This window comes from Moschus berezovskii, chromosome 17 (genome assembly GCF_049115385.1).
Source record: "Moschus berezovskii isolate FMDL1 chromosome 17, NW_MosBer_1.0, whole genome shotgun sequence".
In the NCBI taxonomy this organism is placed as follows: Eukaryota; Metazoa; Chordata; class Mammalia; order Artiodactyla; family Moschidae; genus Moschus; species Moschus berezovskii.
Window position 1 is genome coordinate 31454755 of NC_142476.1, and position 15677 is coordinate 31470431.

Genomic DNA, 15677 nt, shown 5'->3' on the forward strand with positions numbered 1-15677 from the left:
ATTCTAGCTTTGATTTCCCTATCTCTTTCTGTCTAGACTTCCTGGAACAGGGCCCCACCCTATTTTGGCCTGTAAAAAGCTAGCTCCTAAAATCAGTTGGAAGAGTTCCACTCACATCAATTTCTCACTAAAGAAACTTTGGATCCACAGTCATCTAGTTCCTCTCCAACTGATTCCTCATCTGTCCTTCCTGACTTTGTTCTTAGAGTGACAACTCAGCCTTCATCTGTCCCTATCCTCATTCTAATTTGGCATTCTGCAGCTCTTCATGGTGTTCCAACAACTTACTCCTTAGTATTCTAATCTTGATCAGTCTCCTATCAATGGCTTTGCTTCTAGTTAATGAGTACTATCAGATAGGCACACTCTGTTTCAGCAAATCAGACAGTGGACAAATAGGGCAAATGTATTCTGTTAATTCCCATTCAGGAGATACAGATAATCAGAGAGATCTAATCATTTGCCTATGGTTCCATGGCAAGTAAGCTGCAGATATGTAATCAGAACCCAGTATCTACTATTCCTTTCAGCTTTTGGAAAGTACCATAGTCATAAGAAGAAGAATTACAGTACTAATAGTATTTATAATCATAATCTATAATAATCATTTGTATTGAGCACCTACCTACTTCTGTGCTCTCATCTAAACCTCATCACAATTCTATGAAGCATCTTAATGCCTGACCCATAGTAGACACTCAGTAAATATCATTTACAAGTGAACAAATAGACAAATGAAAATTTTCACATAGCTATTATCTTCATTTACAGATAAGAAAACTAAGGTATAGATTTTTACCAAGGTCATATACCTAGATGATGAGAAACCCAGACTGATCTGTCTTCAGAAACTATCTTTTTCCACTTTTCACATAGCATTTCATTCCCAGTAATAAAAGAAGAGGGTGTCAAACATCCCAACAGAAATCAACTTAAGGAAGTTCTCAGATAATATGCTTTTACTATATAAAACAGAATAGACATACATTCGGGTCCCTTATTATCAATAGAATAGAGACGTATATTTTTGTGATTTTCTGAAAAACAGATATAATTCTAATACAAAATTCAGGAGGAAACTTGGATACTCCAGTAACAGCTCGAACCTGATTTTGGACAGTAGTTCTCCTCTATCTGCACAGTCCACACTGACTTGTCGAATCAGTTCATGAAATACTGTGTTATAAATGGTCTGTTCCTTCTTCAGTATATGAAGCAGTTTATGCATCTGGCGAAAGAGAAGTAAGACAATCAGTATTTATTATAGTCTTGCCAGTAAAAGACATCTTAGGGGGTGAGCACTCTTAAGTTTTAGTGTAAGTTTTTGAAATACCTAGATTAATTTGTTCATTTACATTTTTCTTATAAATATATATAAAAATGATACATTAATAAAGTGTCTAATCATGTACCTCTTTATATGATGCACTGAGAAAGTCACAATATTACTACTATGTTACAGCCGCCAACAATACAAAGTCTGAATTGAATAATTACACATCAGACAAACCATAATTGAGGAACATTCTATAGATATCAAAGTTAAGAAAACCAAAGAACAGTTTCAGGAACATGACAACTAAAAGTACTGTGTGACCCAGGATTCTGAAACAGAGGGGGAAATAGCTATAAAAGCCATTACAGGTACAGTTAATAAAATCTGAAACTTGAATATGAACCGTATTAGATAATATTATCATATCAACATTTCCTGATTTTGATAACTATATTATAGATATATAAGAGAATGTCCTTATTCATAGGAAACATACCCTAAAATGTTTGGTGATAAAGATGCACGAAGTTGCCAGCTTACTCTAAAGTGATTTAGGAAAAAACCCATGCACACAGAGGATATATACAGAAAAAGAAAGAATGATAAAGCAAACAGGGCACAATGTAAACAACTAGTGAATCTGGGTAAAGATTGCATGCTGCTGCTGCTGCTAAGTCGCTTCAGTCGTGTCCGACTCTGTGCGACCCCATAGACGATAGCCCACCAGGCTCCCCCGTCCCTGGGATTCTCCAGGCAAGAACACTGGAGTGGGTTGCCATTTCCTTCTCCAATGCATGAAAGTGAAAAGTGAAAGTGAAGTCGCTCAGCCGTGTCAGACTCTTAGCAACCCCATGGACTGCAGCCTACCAGGCTCCTCCGTCCATGGGATTCTCCAGGCAAGAGTACTGGAGTGGGGTGCCATTGCCTTAGGAGTGCCTTATACTGAACTTGTCTATAAATTTCAAATTCTATAAAAATAAAATTTCACAAAAGAGAAACAGCCCCATAAAGAAAAAAAATCTATATCTATGTAAGACTGAAAAAGCTCTTTCATTAGGTGCAAAATAAAAAGTACAAGTGGTAAGAAAGCATGGTTTAATTGGTAGTGTTTTTTAGTGGAACATAAAATTAGGGTTTTATAATCAATGGTGCCTTATATTCGATTAAATACAATAACAATAATAAAAAATTACACAGTGTTTACCACATGTCAAGCATTGTCCTAAGCACTTTACATGTGTTATGTCATTTAATCTCCACAACAACCTTATGAGGTAACTAGTATTATCTGTCATTTACAGATGAGGAAATCAAGGCACAGATACATTAAATGACCTGCCCAAGGTCACCAGCTAATAAATGGCAGGGTCAGGATTCCAGTCCAGGCATTTTACCTCCAGAGCAAATGCTCTTGACCACTAGTGCTCATTGATGTTTGCAGTTACCTTGGTTGGCCCTGTGTATTCCCGACTCTCCACACCAGCCCTCTCCAGCATAGTGTCCATCACGTCATTCAGTTGGACCACTTCTACTCTCTTATTAGGCTTCCTAAAAGATTAAGATGGCAGATTTATATAATTAATGTTACAATAGGTCATGCTCAAAAGGCAAAAGGAACATAATATGTACAAAGAAAATGTACATATTACGGAATATTAATGGCATTTTAAAGCATTATACTTGTATGTACTAATCTTGTGGGATATCAATAATACAGTAAAACAAAATACAAAAACAAAAAAAACCCCAAAAAATACAAATAGTATGATCCCCTTTTTCATAAAAGAAAATAATGTTCTGTTCTCCTCCCTCAAAAAAAATTTTATATACCTATTGTGTAAGACTGTAACACAGAAAAATGTGGAGTGATAAACATCATGTTGTTAATATTGGCTACAAGTTGTTAATGTTGGCTAACAAAGTGTTAATACCAGATACTTCACAATCAAAAAGAAAATGGACAAAGGATAGATTAGAAAAAAAAAGTCTATAGCAAAATGGAGAAATACTAATAGTTAAATGTAGAATATAAGGTATTTTATATATATTCAGTAATCCCACTTAAAAGACTTGAAACCAAGATCTCAAAGAGAGACTTCCTGGCGGTCCAGTGAATCCACAGTTCCACTGCACAGGGCACAGGTTTGATTCCCAGTCGAGGAACTCAGATCCTGCCTGCTGCACAGCGTGGCCCCCCACTCCCAGAAAAGGATCCTGGAGAGAGATTAGCACTCCCACATTCACTGAAGCTCTATTCACAATAGCCAAGATGTGGAAACAACCTAAACGTTTGTCGATGAATGAATGGATAAAGAAGAAGTATATATATACACACACAGGAATATCATTCAGCCTTAAAAAAAAAAAGAAAATTCTGCACTATGCACCAACATGAATGTACCAAGAGGATATTGTGCAAAGTGAAATAAGCCAGTCACAGAAGAACAAGCACTGCTTGATTCCATTTACGTGAGGTACCTAAAATGGTCGAACTCATATAATCAGAGAGTTTAACAGCGGTCTGCAAGGGCTGTGGGGAGAAGGAAATGAGAAGCTGCTAATCAAGGGCATAATATTTCAATAATGCAAGGTTCTAGAGTTCTGCTGTATAACACTGTGCCTATAATTAACAACACTGTATTTCACCCTTACAATTTTAAGAGGGTAGACCTCATATTAAATATTCTTCCCACAATAAAATTTAAAAACAAGAACAACAAAAAAAACATTTAAAATGGTAATTTTTTAAAAAAGTGTTTTCTAGCACTTTGATGTTCTTATAAATACGTAAAGAATCAATATGCAGTTGGAGAAAGAGCACTGATTAAATGATAGAAATGTAGGCAATCACTGTCTTGGATTTCTATGATAATTTTATTATTTTTGTGTAATAAACTACCAATAAAAAGGAAAAAATATATATATAGTTACTTTTTCTTAGCAACATTCTCAAAATAAACTGTACTTACATGGATGGGAAGAGCAACAGCCTATTTTCGCTGTCTGTGAGGAGAGTAGTATATTTGCTGCAACAAATAAGACAGGTAAATGCTATTGTAAGAAAACCGTTGGGCCTATTTATCACATAACAAAACATGAAAAACTTAAGATCTCACAGAACTGAGAAGCTTGGAGACAATCAGAAACGTCCATTGTTTTACACACAAGATCATACTTAAATGGCCTTAGACATCTACAGACACAGATATAATGATACTTAGATTTAAAACATTTCAGTAAAAGAGCTTTAATCACATTTTCAAATATATCACAATACAATAATTTCTTTGATTCATTAAAAGAAAATGACCTATCAAAGGTGGAAGAATGTTCTAAGGACACCGAAGTCAGCAAAGTTAAGTGACTAAACAGGTTACAAAATTAACAAGAAGCAGAGATGAAATCAAACCCAGTTTTCCTGATGCCCAACATACACATTTGTCGCCTGGAAGTACGTGCCTATATCCAAGTGGGTATCACAATGAGACCATATGGTAATTCTTCAAATTCATTCCTATTTATGTATCTTTCTTCTTCCTCCAGTTGAAAAACATTTACTTTGTTTCTGCCCCCTACTGGAACACAGTTGGTTAATAAGGTCCATTTTCAGAATTTAGATTCATGAAAAATATTCAGGGACTATACAGGCTCAAAATAGTTTCAAAAGTGAGTGTGTGAGAGGGACTAGAAGCAATGATACCCAGCACCCAGATCTTGGTTTCTGAGAACTCTTCTCCACTAAAAGGAAAACAGTACTTCTGGAAGAAGTGACTCATAGCTTATTTCAGGGCTGGAGTTGGGAAATCCAAGATGAACCTGAAAATCTTACTGAGCCTGAGAATAAGAGAACATTCAAAGAATGATGGGCACATGCCTAAAGAACACAAGAGCCAGCTCAAAGGAGCTGGCATTAGCAAAATCAGGAAAAACTTGAACATCAATGATAGCAAAGAAATATGACTCGCCAAAAAAAGGGAGAAATCTATGAGTCTATATTGTAAAACAGCAACTAGTATATACAAGAATGATGGAGCTAAGAAAGTCATCAACAGGATCTATAACTAGTGCATTGTAAGGAAACAGACACTAAAGTGGCAAAAGGTCATGAGGGCTCCAACTTACTCTTGAATAGTTTAAGAGTGTGTGTGTGTGTGTGTGTATCAAAGCAAATGAGGCAAAATGTAATTACTCAGCGAGTCAGGAGAGAGTACATGGGAGTTCCTTGTCTTATTTTTGTAACATTTTTATAACTTTAAAATTTATAAAAAATTAAAAGTCACCCCCCAAAATGAGTAGCATTTAGTTCCCTTTGACAAAATACTGTTCTGAAACCCACCATTATAAGGAAATGCCATATAACATATGTACTGGATAAGGTGAAATGAATGACAGTTTCTGGATATTTTACTATAAAAACTAGTCCAAAGTTTTAGTTTTTCAAATTTCAAATTATGAAACATTCAAGTGTTGTTTCGGAAAATAAAACCATTTTCAATCGCATAAAGCAGAAATCAAAGAAAACTAGAAATGACTAGTCTGAAGTCTGGAGTTAAGCCCTGGAGCATGCAATATGAGGTTTCAACTTAGAGGGCTACTTTCCAGTCATTGCTGAAAACCATTCCTAAAGAGGAAGCAAGCATTCAGAACAAAGATCTAATTTTTTTCATTCAAAATTAAACAACAGGAAAAAGAGAACAATTTAATCACAAAAATCTCAAATTTTTAAAAATTGAAATATAACTGATTTACAGTATTATGTTACTTTTAGGTGCACACCAAAGTGACTCAGTTATATATATATTTTTCAGAATATTTTCCATTATAGGTTATTATAAGATATTAAAGATATTACAATTGAATATTTTATAATTGCACAGTTTCCTGCACCATACAGTAAATTCTTGTTGCTTCAAACTCTTTTAAGTAAGACATTTTTCATTAGTTTTTGATAGCTTCCTTAAATTTTATTAGTATGGTAAGCCAAACATTTACTCATTTCATTGTAGATACTGACTAGGAAAAGGCTTCCCTGGTGGTTCAGTGGTAGAGAATCTGCCTGCCAAATGCAGAAGACACAGGTTCGATCCCTGGGTCGAGAAGATCCCTTGGAGAAGGAAATGGCAACCCACTCCAGTATTCCTGCCTGGGAAATCCCATGGACAGAAGAGCCTGGCTACAGTTCATGGGGTCATAAAACAGTAAGACACAACTCAGCGACCAAACAACTGCCTAGGAATATGAGTGAATTGCTCAGGTTCCTCTATGTCTGGGAAGTAGGAAACAGTTCAACTTATCAGATATTCAGTATACACCCCAGTACTCACTCATCAAAACACTCTAAACCTGAAACTCCTGTATTTGACACAATATGAAATTCTTCAGGAATCAATGTATCTGTTAGTTTCTTTGGCTTAAAAAAAAAAAGAACAAGAATAAAAACATTAGATGAGTCATATAAATCCTAATTCCTATCCCAAAAGGATACTATTTATTAAGAGATTTTTGATTAGAGAAATAACAGCACTTAGTAATATGGATCATGGCAAGGAATAATAAACTTTTAGCAGAAAACAGGTTAAAAAATTAACCATGAATTAAAGAACAATCTTGGTTTTAGTATTAGACAAAGAAATCTATTGACTTGAAAATTCAAGAGTTATTTAAAACTTACCTTAGCAACTTGCCAAAAATAAGAATTCTACAACTTTTTTTCCTGCCTTTTCTTAAATTGAAATCTAGCTGATTTATGATGTTGTGTTACTTTCAAGCACTCTACAACTTTAAACTGTGGGTTTCTTAAAAAAAAAAATAGGCTCCTATACTGTATTTTCAAGATTAAATAGCTGTAGTTTGGAAAACTGCTCAAGATACATTTGATCGTCTCCCAGTAAATTCCCTTTTCTAGAAAAAATGAGAAAGTGCCATGAAAAAATTAGAATACCTAAACAATGCAGGCCGTTAGAGTTTCACATGGCTTTATATTTTGAGGATTTTTTTTTTTAAGTAGAGAGAGGGAGAGGAAGTAATCTGTCAAATACTTTATTTACCTTATGAGGGACAATCACACCATCACGGGACTGCAGTGCACGGTCCGATCGTGGGGGACAAACCACACTCTCCCTCGCCTCTCCTTTAACATATTTAACATCATACAGAAAAGAAATATCCCTAAGATTAAAAAATAAAAATTTACAAAATAAGTCTTTTGTTTGACCACTGGATAAAAATGGGTAATGCCCACACACATCCTTCTAGTGGGTAAAAGGGACACAAAGCTGATCTCCTTGCCTCACCCTTTACTTAGAACGCTAAGGCGTTAGTGTTCCCACACATCCTTCCTCTTCTCCATCTCAAATATCTTTCGCCTTTCCTTCAACCTCAGGTGAAGATGTATTCTATTTCCCAGGATTATTTCCTCCACTTCAGTCCTTCATTTCATCTTTGCCCACATCCTTGGGGATCTCATTCCATCAATTAGAACTTCTGTGCATTTCCTTTTCTCTTGGAATATTCCCGCCGGTCTATAACTCAGGTCGTTTCCGCTTCTAAAAATCTTCCCTTGACTGTGCACTGTCGTCAAGTTACCTTGATCTACCTTGTACTTTCTGCTCAACATAAGACTTCTTAAAACTTCCCTGCAATTCTGATTTCATTCCCATCTCTCTGCTGAAATCATTCTCCAGAAAGCTGAGGATGACTTTCTACAGTTAAGTCACCAGTTCTCATCTTCCACTATTCTTCTGGGGTACTTTCCAGGGTTGATCACCTCACTTTCTAAAAACACTCTCCTCTCCCCTGCCCTCTACATGACTGGACTCCCTTGGTTCTTTCGTCCCACCCACTCCTTCTTGGACATCTCTCTGACCTCCTGCCTACCAAATGGAAATGTTCCACAACATCCTATCCTCATTCCTCTGGGCTTTCCCTACACTTTCTCCCTTGGCTATGCTATCAAATCTCACCTTATCATACTTGTTACTTCTAGATACGACTAAATAATTCTCCCCATTCTAACTTTTCATCCTTCTGTAATCACTAATTCTGTCAGTTAGCACCACCACTCTACTCATCAAAAATCTCAGCATCCGTAATTGATTCTGTCCCATCCTTTGTCCTCAATATCTGCCACTGCTGCTGCTAAGTCACTTCAGTCGTGTCCGACTCTGTGTGACCCCATAGACGGAAGCCCACCAGGCTCCCCCGTCCCTGGGACTCTCCAGGCAAGAACACTGGAGTGGGTCGCCATTTCCTTCTCCATATATCTGCCACTAACACTTATTAATGTTATAGTCACCCTCCTCTTGTCTCTTGCCAATGCCAGATCAAGGTAACCTTTGCCACGTAAGGTAGGTAGCCACAGGGTCCAAGGACTGCAGTGAGGACATTTCAGAGAGGCCATGATCCTGTCTTACCATACTACAGATCTTCACATTTTTAAAAGTTCCTACTCAGATATCATTTGACATTAAAATTTTAATGTCAGATTATTGCCACACTCAGATAGAGCTAATAATTTTTAAAAGTACTTCAAATATCTCATAACTACTAATTATTAAATGTTAATAATTAAAGTCATGGTCCACGGGCATAAAATAAAGTACCGATACTTATGACACCAAGCTCCAGAACACAGAAGTCCATAGCCTAAATTTCTGCCACTTTTTCTAGCACTGAGACATAGCTGAGTAATAACACCTTATATTTACACAGCAGCAAGCTGTGGTGTTGGAGAAGACTCTTGAGAGTCCCTTGGACTGCAAGGAGACCAGTCCACTCTAAGGGAGATCAATCCTGGGTGTTCACTGGAAGGACTGATGCTAAAGCTGAAACACTTTGGCCACCTCATGTGACGAGTTGACTCACTGGAAAAGACTCTGATGCTGGGAGGGATTGGGGGCGGGAGGAGAAGGGGACGACAGAGAATGAGATGGCTGGATGGCATCACCGACTCTATGGACATGAGTTTGAGTGAACTCCGGGAGTTGGTGATGGACAGGGAGGTCTGGCGTGCTGTGATTCATGGGGTCGCAAAGAGTCGGACACGACTGAGCAACTGAACTGAAGAGCTGTGCACAGTTTCACAAGCGCTCCTACATTCCCTGAGTAAGTGCTCCTACTCTTTTGTGTTTTCTATACCCCTGGGGGGTACACCAAATGGAGGGAGTCTATTATTCCCTTTTTACAAATAAGAAACTGAATTCAGAAAAACCAAATAATCTCCCCAAGTACTAGCAACTGTAAACTATTTTTTTTTCTATTTTCTATTTTATTTATTTATTTAATGGTATGTTCCAAGATGACTTTTATTTTATTTTTTTAATTTATTTTAATTGGAGGCTAATTACTTTACAATAATGTATTGGTTTTGCCATATATTGACATGAATCCGCCACGGGTGTACATGTGTTCCCCATCTTGAACTAAACTCACTATTAAGTGGTCGTTCGGTAAGGAGCATGGCAGGAATAAGTTTTTTTTTTGGGGGGAGGGAGTAAATTGATAAATGAACCACACACAGAAAATTAGGAGACCACAGTCTTCACAGAGAAAATATTGACACTTTGGACATTTTTAGGAATTATATAAAAATGACAAATACAACTTGCTGATTTGATCACTTCCTTGATGGCGGTGCAGTGGTAGAGAATTTGCCTGCCGATGCAGGAGGCGCAAGAGACCTGGGTTTGATCCCCAGATCTGGAAGATCCCCTGGAGTAGGAAATGGCAACCCACTCCAGGATTCTTGCCTGGAAAATTCCATGGACAGAGGAGCCTGGTGACATGACTGAGCGACTGAGCCCACACACGTGTAAAGGTTAAGGGTTTGCTCCAAGGAAAACCAGGGGCTAAGCACTTGTTTTTCAAGTTTTTGCATGTCATCAAACTATGTTACCTAGCTCTTCTCAGAAGTGCAAATAAAAGAGGCCCTAAAGACATTCTGCCTGATACTGTCCCTCCTGCTAGGGTACAATAGGAATAGGAGAATAAGGGACAAGTACACAAAGGTGCACCAAAGCAAATTTAAATGAGTGAAACGTCAGAAGAGCCAGCTTCTACTGCCATCCTATTGATAATAATCATACACAAAAGGTAGACCCATGCCCTCTTCAGATTGTATGCTGGTTCATTAAAGGTACTTTAAGCTTTAAAACTCTGATTCTGTGATTTTTTCCAGTTCTGCTCCTCTCAAGGAAATCATACAAAATGAGAAAATGACTCTGTTATCTGCATCTACACCACTATCTTCCTTCTTTACCTTCCAGCTCCGGTTAGGGAAACTGGATGGTCTATCAGGTATTTGAACTTATTTCTTCGGACAGGGTTCTGCCAGACGTGGTCAACAGGGCGAGGAAGAGTACCCTGGGGGAGAAAAACAACCATGAATACACAGCAGAGGGCGCTCGAGTCAAATGAAATCTATTCTTGATCATTTTTGAGTATCTTAAAGGCATTTGGATACTGTTTAGAAAAAGTATAATTCTAAAGACTGAAACTAGAACAACTTAACAGTGAAAGAAAAATATCAAGACTCCAGGCTTCTCTGGTGGTACAGTGGTTAAGAACCTGCCTTGCAATGCAGGGGACAAGGACTTCCCAGGCTGGGGAAGATCCCACAGCCTCGGAGCAACCAAGTCCGGGCTCCACAACTACTGAGTCCAGTACTTGAGAGTCCAGGAGCCACAACTAACGAGCCCACATGCAGAAGCCAGTGAGGCCTGGGCACCCTAGAGCATGCACTCGGCTATGACCGAGGGGCCACTGCAATGAGATGCCTGCATGCTGCAAGTAGAGCAGGCCCTGCTCTCTGCAACGAGAGACCAAGTCAGCCAAATAAATAAATAACCTTTTTTTTTAAAAAAAAGAAAAACATCAAGACTAAGAGTAGTAATGATCATTTAGGTAAATCACATAGAAACAGGTTAATGGATATACTCAAGTATTTCCTTGAAAGTATTTGTGCAAAATATTTTAGCTTTCAATCTAGGAAGTTAATTTTAAAATATCCTTAAGACAATCTGGAATATAAAACATATTAAATAAATACTTAACGAACTGGATGTCAAGATAAATGTTCCCAAGTACTTTATACAAACACATACACACACACACATACGTACACACCTTTGGAGTTTTAATTTTCTTAGGAGGCAGTAAGTTTTCAGGACAAGGACCAGCATTGGCTGCATTGGTCAGAGAAAGCAGAACTTCCTCAGGGATGAACTCATTTTGAAGGGAAGTAGGAAGAGGTTTTGATAGATCCACCAAAATTTTTTTCTCCTTTAGTTCAGGAAGTCCTAAGAAAATAATGGGAAAGAAAAGCTTACTGTAGTTTTTTTTTTTAGTTAGTTCAAGATTCCCAGGTTGTCTCATCAATCCTATATATATGTTGCTGACAGAGAAAATCATTGCTTCTGGTTGCCAAGAATAGCAACAATATTTAAAACACTGAATCATCTAATCAAGAAAAAAAAAAACAACTCATACTCTTCACCGTACTCACGTTACCGAAATCACAAATCCGTGTGTCCTATGCACAGTGAGGCCCATCAATATTAAACATTAATGTTTGGAACAGAGAAAGGTTTATTACAGATTCACATGAGGAGATGGGTGGCTCATACCCTAAGAACCCCAAAGTTACTGAAAGCTTTTAGCAAGTCCCTTTAAAAGCAAAAGGTGAGGGATGAGCCTGGTTAGTTGCTGCAGACCTCTCAGTGCCAGATTCTTTGTTCTTGAGCTCTGGTCATGGTCAGGTAATGATGTTCCTGTAAATCTCTACCAGATGAACGGTATTCTCTGTCCCGACAAGAAAGAGCAAGGTTCCAAGGTACAACTTTAGCCCTCCAAGGTCCCAGTCCCAGCTAAGAAGAGACAGAGCTCAGCTGGCAGCTCCCTCAGGGCCAGGTTCCCACACCTTGCCCAGCTGTCATCCCTGAGGGAGCCAGGCATCCAACCCAACCAGCCCTCCGGTTCCTCAGGCCGCCCAAATGGTGGAGACCAGATCTCACAGATTGCAACCCAGGCAGACAGCCATTGCTCTTAGGGTGCAGAGACAGGGATGAGGGAGAATTTCACCGCTGCCTCAAGGCCTGGACCAAGGCTAGTGGAGGGCCTTAGTGAGGGCTCTGGAGCCCCACAGGACGTAGTCCCCAGACTGTTCCCTGGGCCCTCCAGCTCGCCCGCTGGCCCCAAACTGGGTAAGCTGGAGAGCCTCCAGGAGAAGACCTCTATCTGTCTCTTACCTCACTCTCCACCTGATGACCACACCACTGATCCTTGACTGAATCACTTCCCCAATGACCCCTCATTGACAGTGATCAGTGGGCCACTGCGGTGCTGACCAATGGCTGAGGACAACTGACAATCCTTCATTAACAGTTGGTTGCTTGCAAGCAGGGCGCACGAAGGCACCAAGCAATGGCTGAGCAAGGCCTGCTGCCCAGTAACAGGGTGCGGAGTATTACAGCAATGGCTGGCTGCTAAGGGCTGCGCTCACTCTGCCCTGTTACACTCACATCAGACACGAGTTCAAAAGCTCATGCACAATGATAAACCTCCATTACTCCAAATTCAAAACTGAAAACAACTCACTTAACTTGATCAGTTAACTGGGATAGCATAAAAATGATGGGAATGTCTATTTCCCCTTTGATGTGAAAATCACAAAAGAAATCTCTTCAAAACTGTCAAATTATTTAGTAATTTTTTCTAAGTTCAAAGGTGAAAATTCAATTGAAACATTTACAGAGTGGAAGGGATTTGAGTTGGATTTAACAGTAGAATTGCGATTGTTAGAAATGAAAAGAGTAGAATCAGTTCAGTGCAGTCGCCCAGTTACGTCCAACTCTTCGCAAGCCCATGAACAGAAGCACGCCAGGCTTCCCTGTCCATCACCAACTCCCAGAGCTTGCTCAAAAACAAACAAAGGAGTAGAATAATCTGAGCAAATTAGTAAAGCAACACTCAGTACAAACAATGTTCTGCACAGTTCAATGAGGGCAGATGATTTACAAAGAGAAGGTGAACACCTAATATAGGAAAAGTCTCCTATGTAGTTAGTCAAGGAGGGCTGGGCTGTCACTCTTCTTAAAGAACTCTCCACTAGTCTATGCTTCTCACATGCTGCTGCTGCTAAGTCACTTCAGTCGTGTCCGACTCTGTGTGACCCCATAGACGGAAGCCCACCAGGCTCCCCCGTCCCTGGGATTCTCCAGGCAAGAACACTGGAGTGGGTTGCCATTTCCTTCTCCAATGTGTGAAAGTGGAAAGTGAAAAGTGAAAGTGAAGTCGCTCAGTCGTGTCCAACCCTTAGCGACCCCACGGACTGCAGCCTACCAGGCTCCTCCATCCATGGGATTTTCACATAGCATGGTTTATTTTAACTTTTGTAAGGATGTATCATGCTTTGATGACCATCAAAACACCTGAAGTTCACATTACCAAATCTTTATCTCTTGAGAGTTTGTGATGGAGTCAGAATATCAGAAGAAATAAGAAAAAAAAAGGTAAGTGGATTTTAGCAGAGTCTCTCCTAAAAACAAGATGTAGGTGAACTGGAGGAGCCTTTAACATAACAAGGGGAGAAATGAGTCTGGCAGATTCTTACTCTAGAACAGATCTGCACATCCATATATGATTGAAAATCTTATATAAGTACCTTCATTCAGAGTGATTACTAAAACCTGATACAAACTAGTTCTTTAACAACCCCCCCCAAAAAAATCCCAGAAAGTACTGTTTCAAACCACCACTGGTACTTAAAAATAGGTTGAATTTAGAACCATATAAAACTCATCAGCATTTGAAAAAAAAAAATACAATCCTTACGCAGAGTAGGACTGCAAAATATTATAAAAGGCAAGGCTTTTGATTTTATTTAAACAAGTATATTGGTAAAACAAAACTAAAGTATCTGAAATCTCAGATTAAGGAAAAAAGTGAATGGTTGTGATTATGGTCATGATAACTTACGCCTTGAAGAACGTTACCTGTTTCTTCCTTGGATGCAGAGCTTTTCAAGTTTTTGCCCTCAGGGGTTGACGTGGAGGGTGTTTTCGAGAGTGACATTTTAAGTAATGCCTAGCACTCTCTGTAATTAGTTGAAATACCCCTCCGGAAAGCTAATCTACAAACATATCACCGGCATACAGTATTGGGATTTGGCAGAGCTGCACACAGACCTGCAGGGAAAAAAGAGACATAGAAGAAGGAAAGGGAGGGAGCGATACCCGTTTAGTGTTCACGTTAAATTTGGAGTTTACAAATTCATCTACCTTGGGTTTTCTTTGGGGAGATTTCTGAGCTCTCCCAAGATATCTGATGCAACTAAAACACCTGGGCCCAGGCCGGGAAAGACACGCTGGACCCACCCCTCCGACCACCGGCACCACCCAAGGGCGCCCCTGGCTCGAGGCGAGTCGGCTGGACCCCGGCTTCCCCACAGGCCGCCCTCGCGCTCGCAGCTTCACCGACTCGAGGTCGCCCGACCTCGTTTCTGCCGTCAGAAGTGATGGGAAACGGACACTTGCAACCCGTACCCGTAAATTGTGTTTCCCGCCAGACATCTTGTCGCCACGCCTTTTCCCGGACGCCTTCATGTCGTCATGGAAACCCAGGACCCCGTGCCTTGGCAACCCTCAGCGGCGGCTGCCTTCGGCGGTGCCGGCCGTCGACGGAGACGGCTAAGAAACAGTCTCTAGGGGATCGGATGTGTTTAAAATCATAACACACTTTTAGTCGCATGAAGAATAAAAACGTTTAATAGAGCCGTTGTCACGGAGTCAGGAAGTGTCTGGATCCCGGGGCTTCCGAAGCAGGTGGGCGCCAGGGCGCAGGCGCGAGCCAGTGAAGCGCCCCCCCCCCACACCCCCTCGACCTCCCCACTCTCCCACCTTGGGACCAAAGGCGGGGTCCGACTTGGGTGAGTGCTTCGCATCCCTTCATCCCACTTTTTTGTTTCCTGTTTTTCCACAAGCCAAATTCAGGGGGAAATGGGGTGATCAACAAGTATTGAGTTCTCATCAATCCCATCAACTGAGGCATTACTGCGGATGCTGCCTCTGTCGGCATTTCCACTTGCGCCCGCGCCCCTCATACCCCAACCCCGACCCCGACTTTCCCTGCGGGCGGAAGGCATTCCTAGGTACAGAATTTTTTAGCTGGAGGTCGGTGGGGAAATTGCACCTCAGGCAGAGACAACCCGATCAAATCTTGGGTCTTACTGCTTAAAAACCTGTTCACAGGAAGTTATGTGATAAATACACTGGAACAGAGAAGCTGAAAAACCCCCTCTCAACACCACCATGATCGGCTCTGCTCTACCCGACCCACAGCAAAGCCAATTGACTGACATCTGATTATGATAAAGGAATGTACACTTTATCGCAAGGTGCTAAGCAAG

General features: G+C 40.1%; 1 protein-coding gene across 1 annotated transcript in view; it reads right to left on the reverse strand.

The window, feature by feature from the left end:
* Nucleotides 1-14923, reverse strand: part of AXDND1 (axonemal dynein light chain domain containing 1) — a 79902-nt gene extending 64979 nt beyond the window's left edge. The window contains exons 1-9 of the mRNA XM_055418805.2: nt 14815-14923; nt 14266-14457; nt 11399-11571; nt 10533-10636; nt 7324-7444; nt 6601-6686; nt 4246-4302; nt 2722-2824; nt 1107-1228 (exon numbers count right to left, since the gene is read on the reverse strand). Coding sequence (XP_055274780.2) covers nt 1107-1228; nt 2722-2824; nt 4246-4302; nt 6601-6686; nt 7324-7444; nt 10533-10636; nt 11399-11571; nt 14266-14344 — 845 coding nt within the window. The 5' untranslated portion in view covers nt 14345-14457; nt 14815-14923. The remainder of the gene's footprint in view (nt 1-1106; nt 1229-2721; nt 2825-4245; nt 4303-6600; nt 6687-7323; nt 7445-10532; nt 10637-11398; nt 11572-14265; nt 14458-14814) is intronic.
* Between the last annotated feature and the right edge of the window lie 754 nt (nt 14924-15677).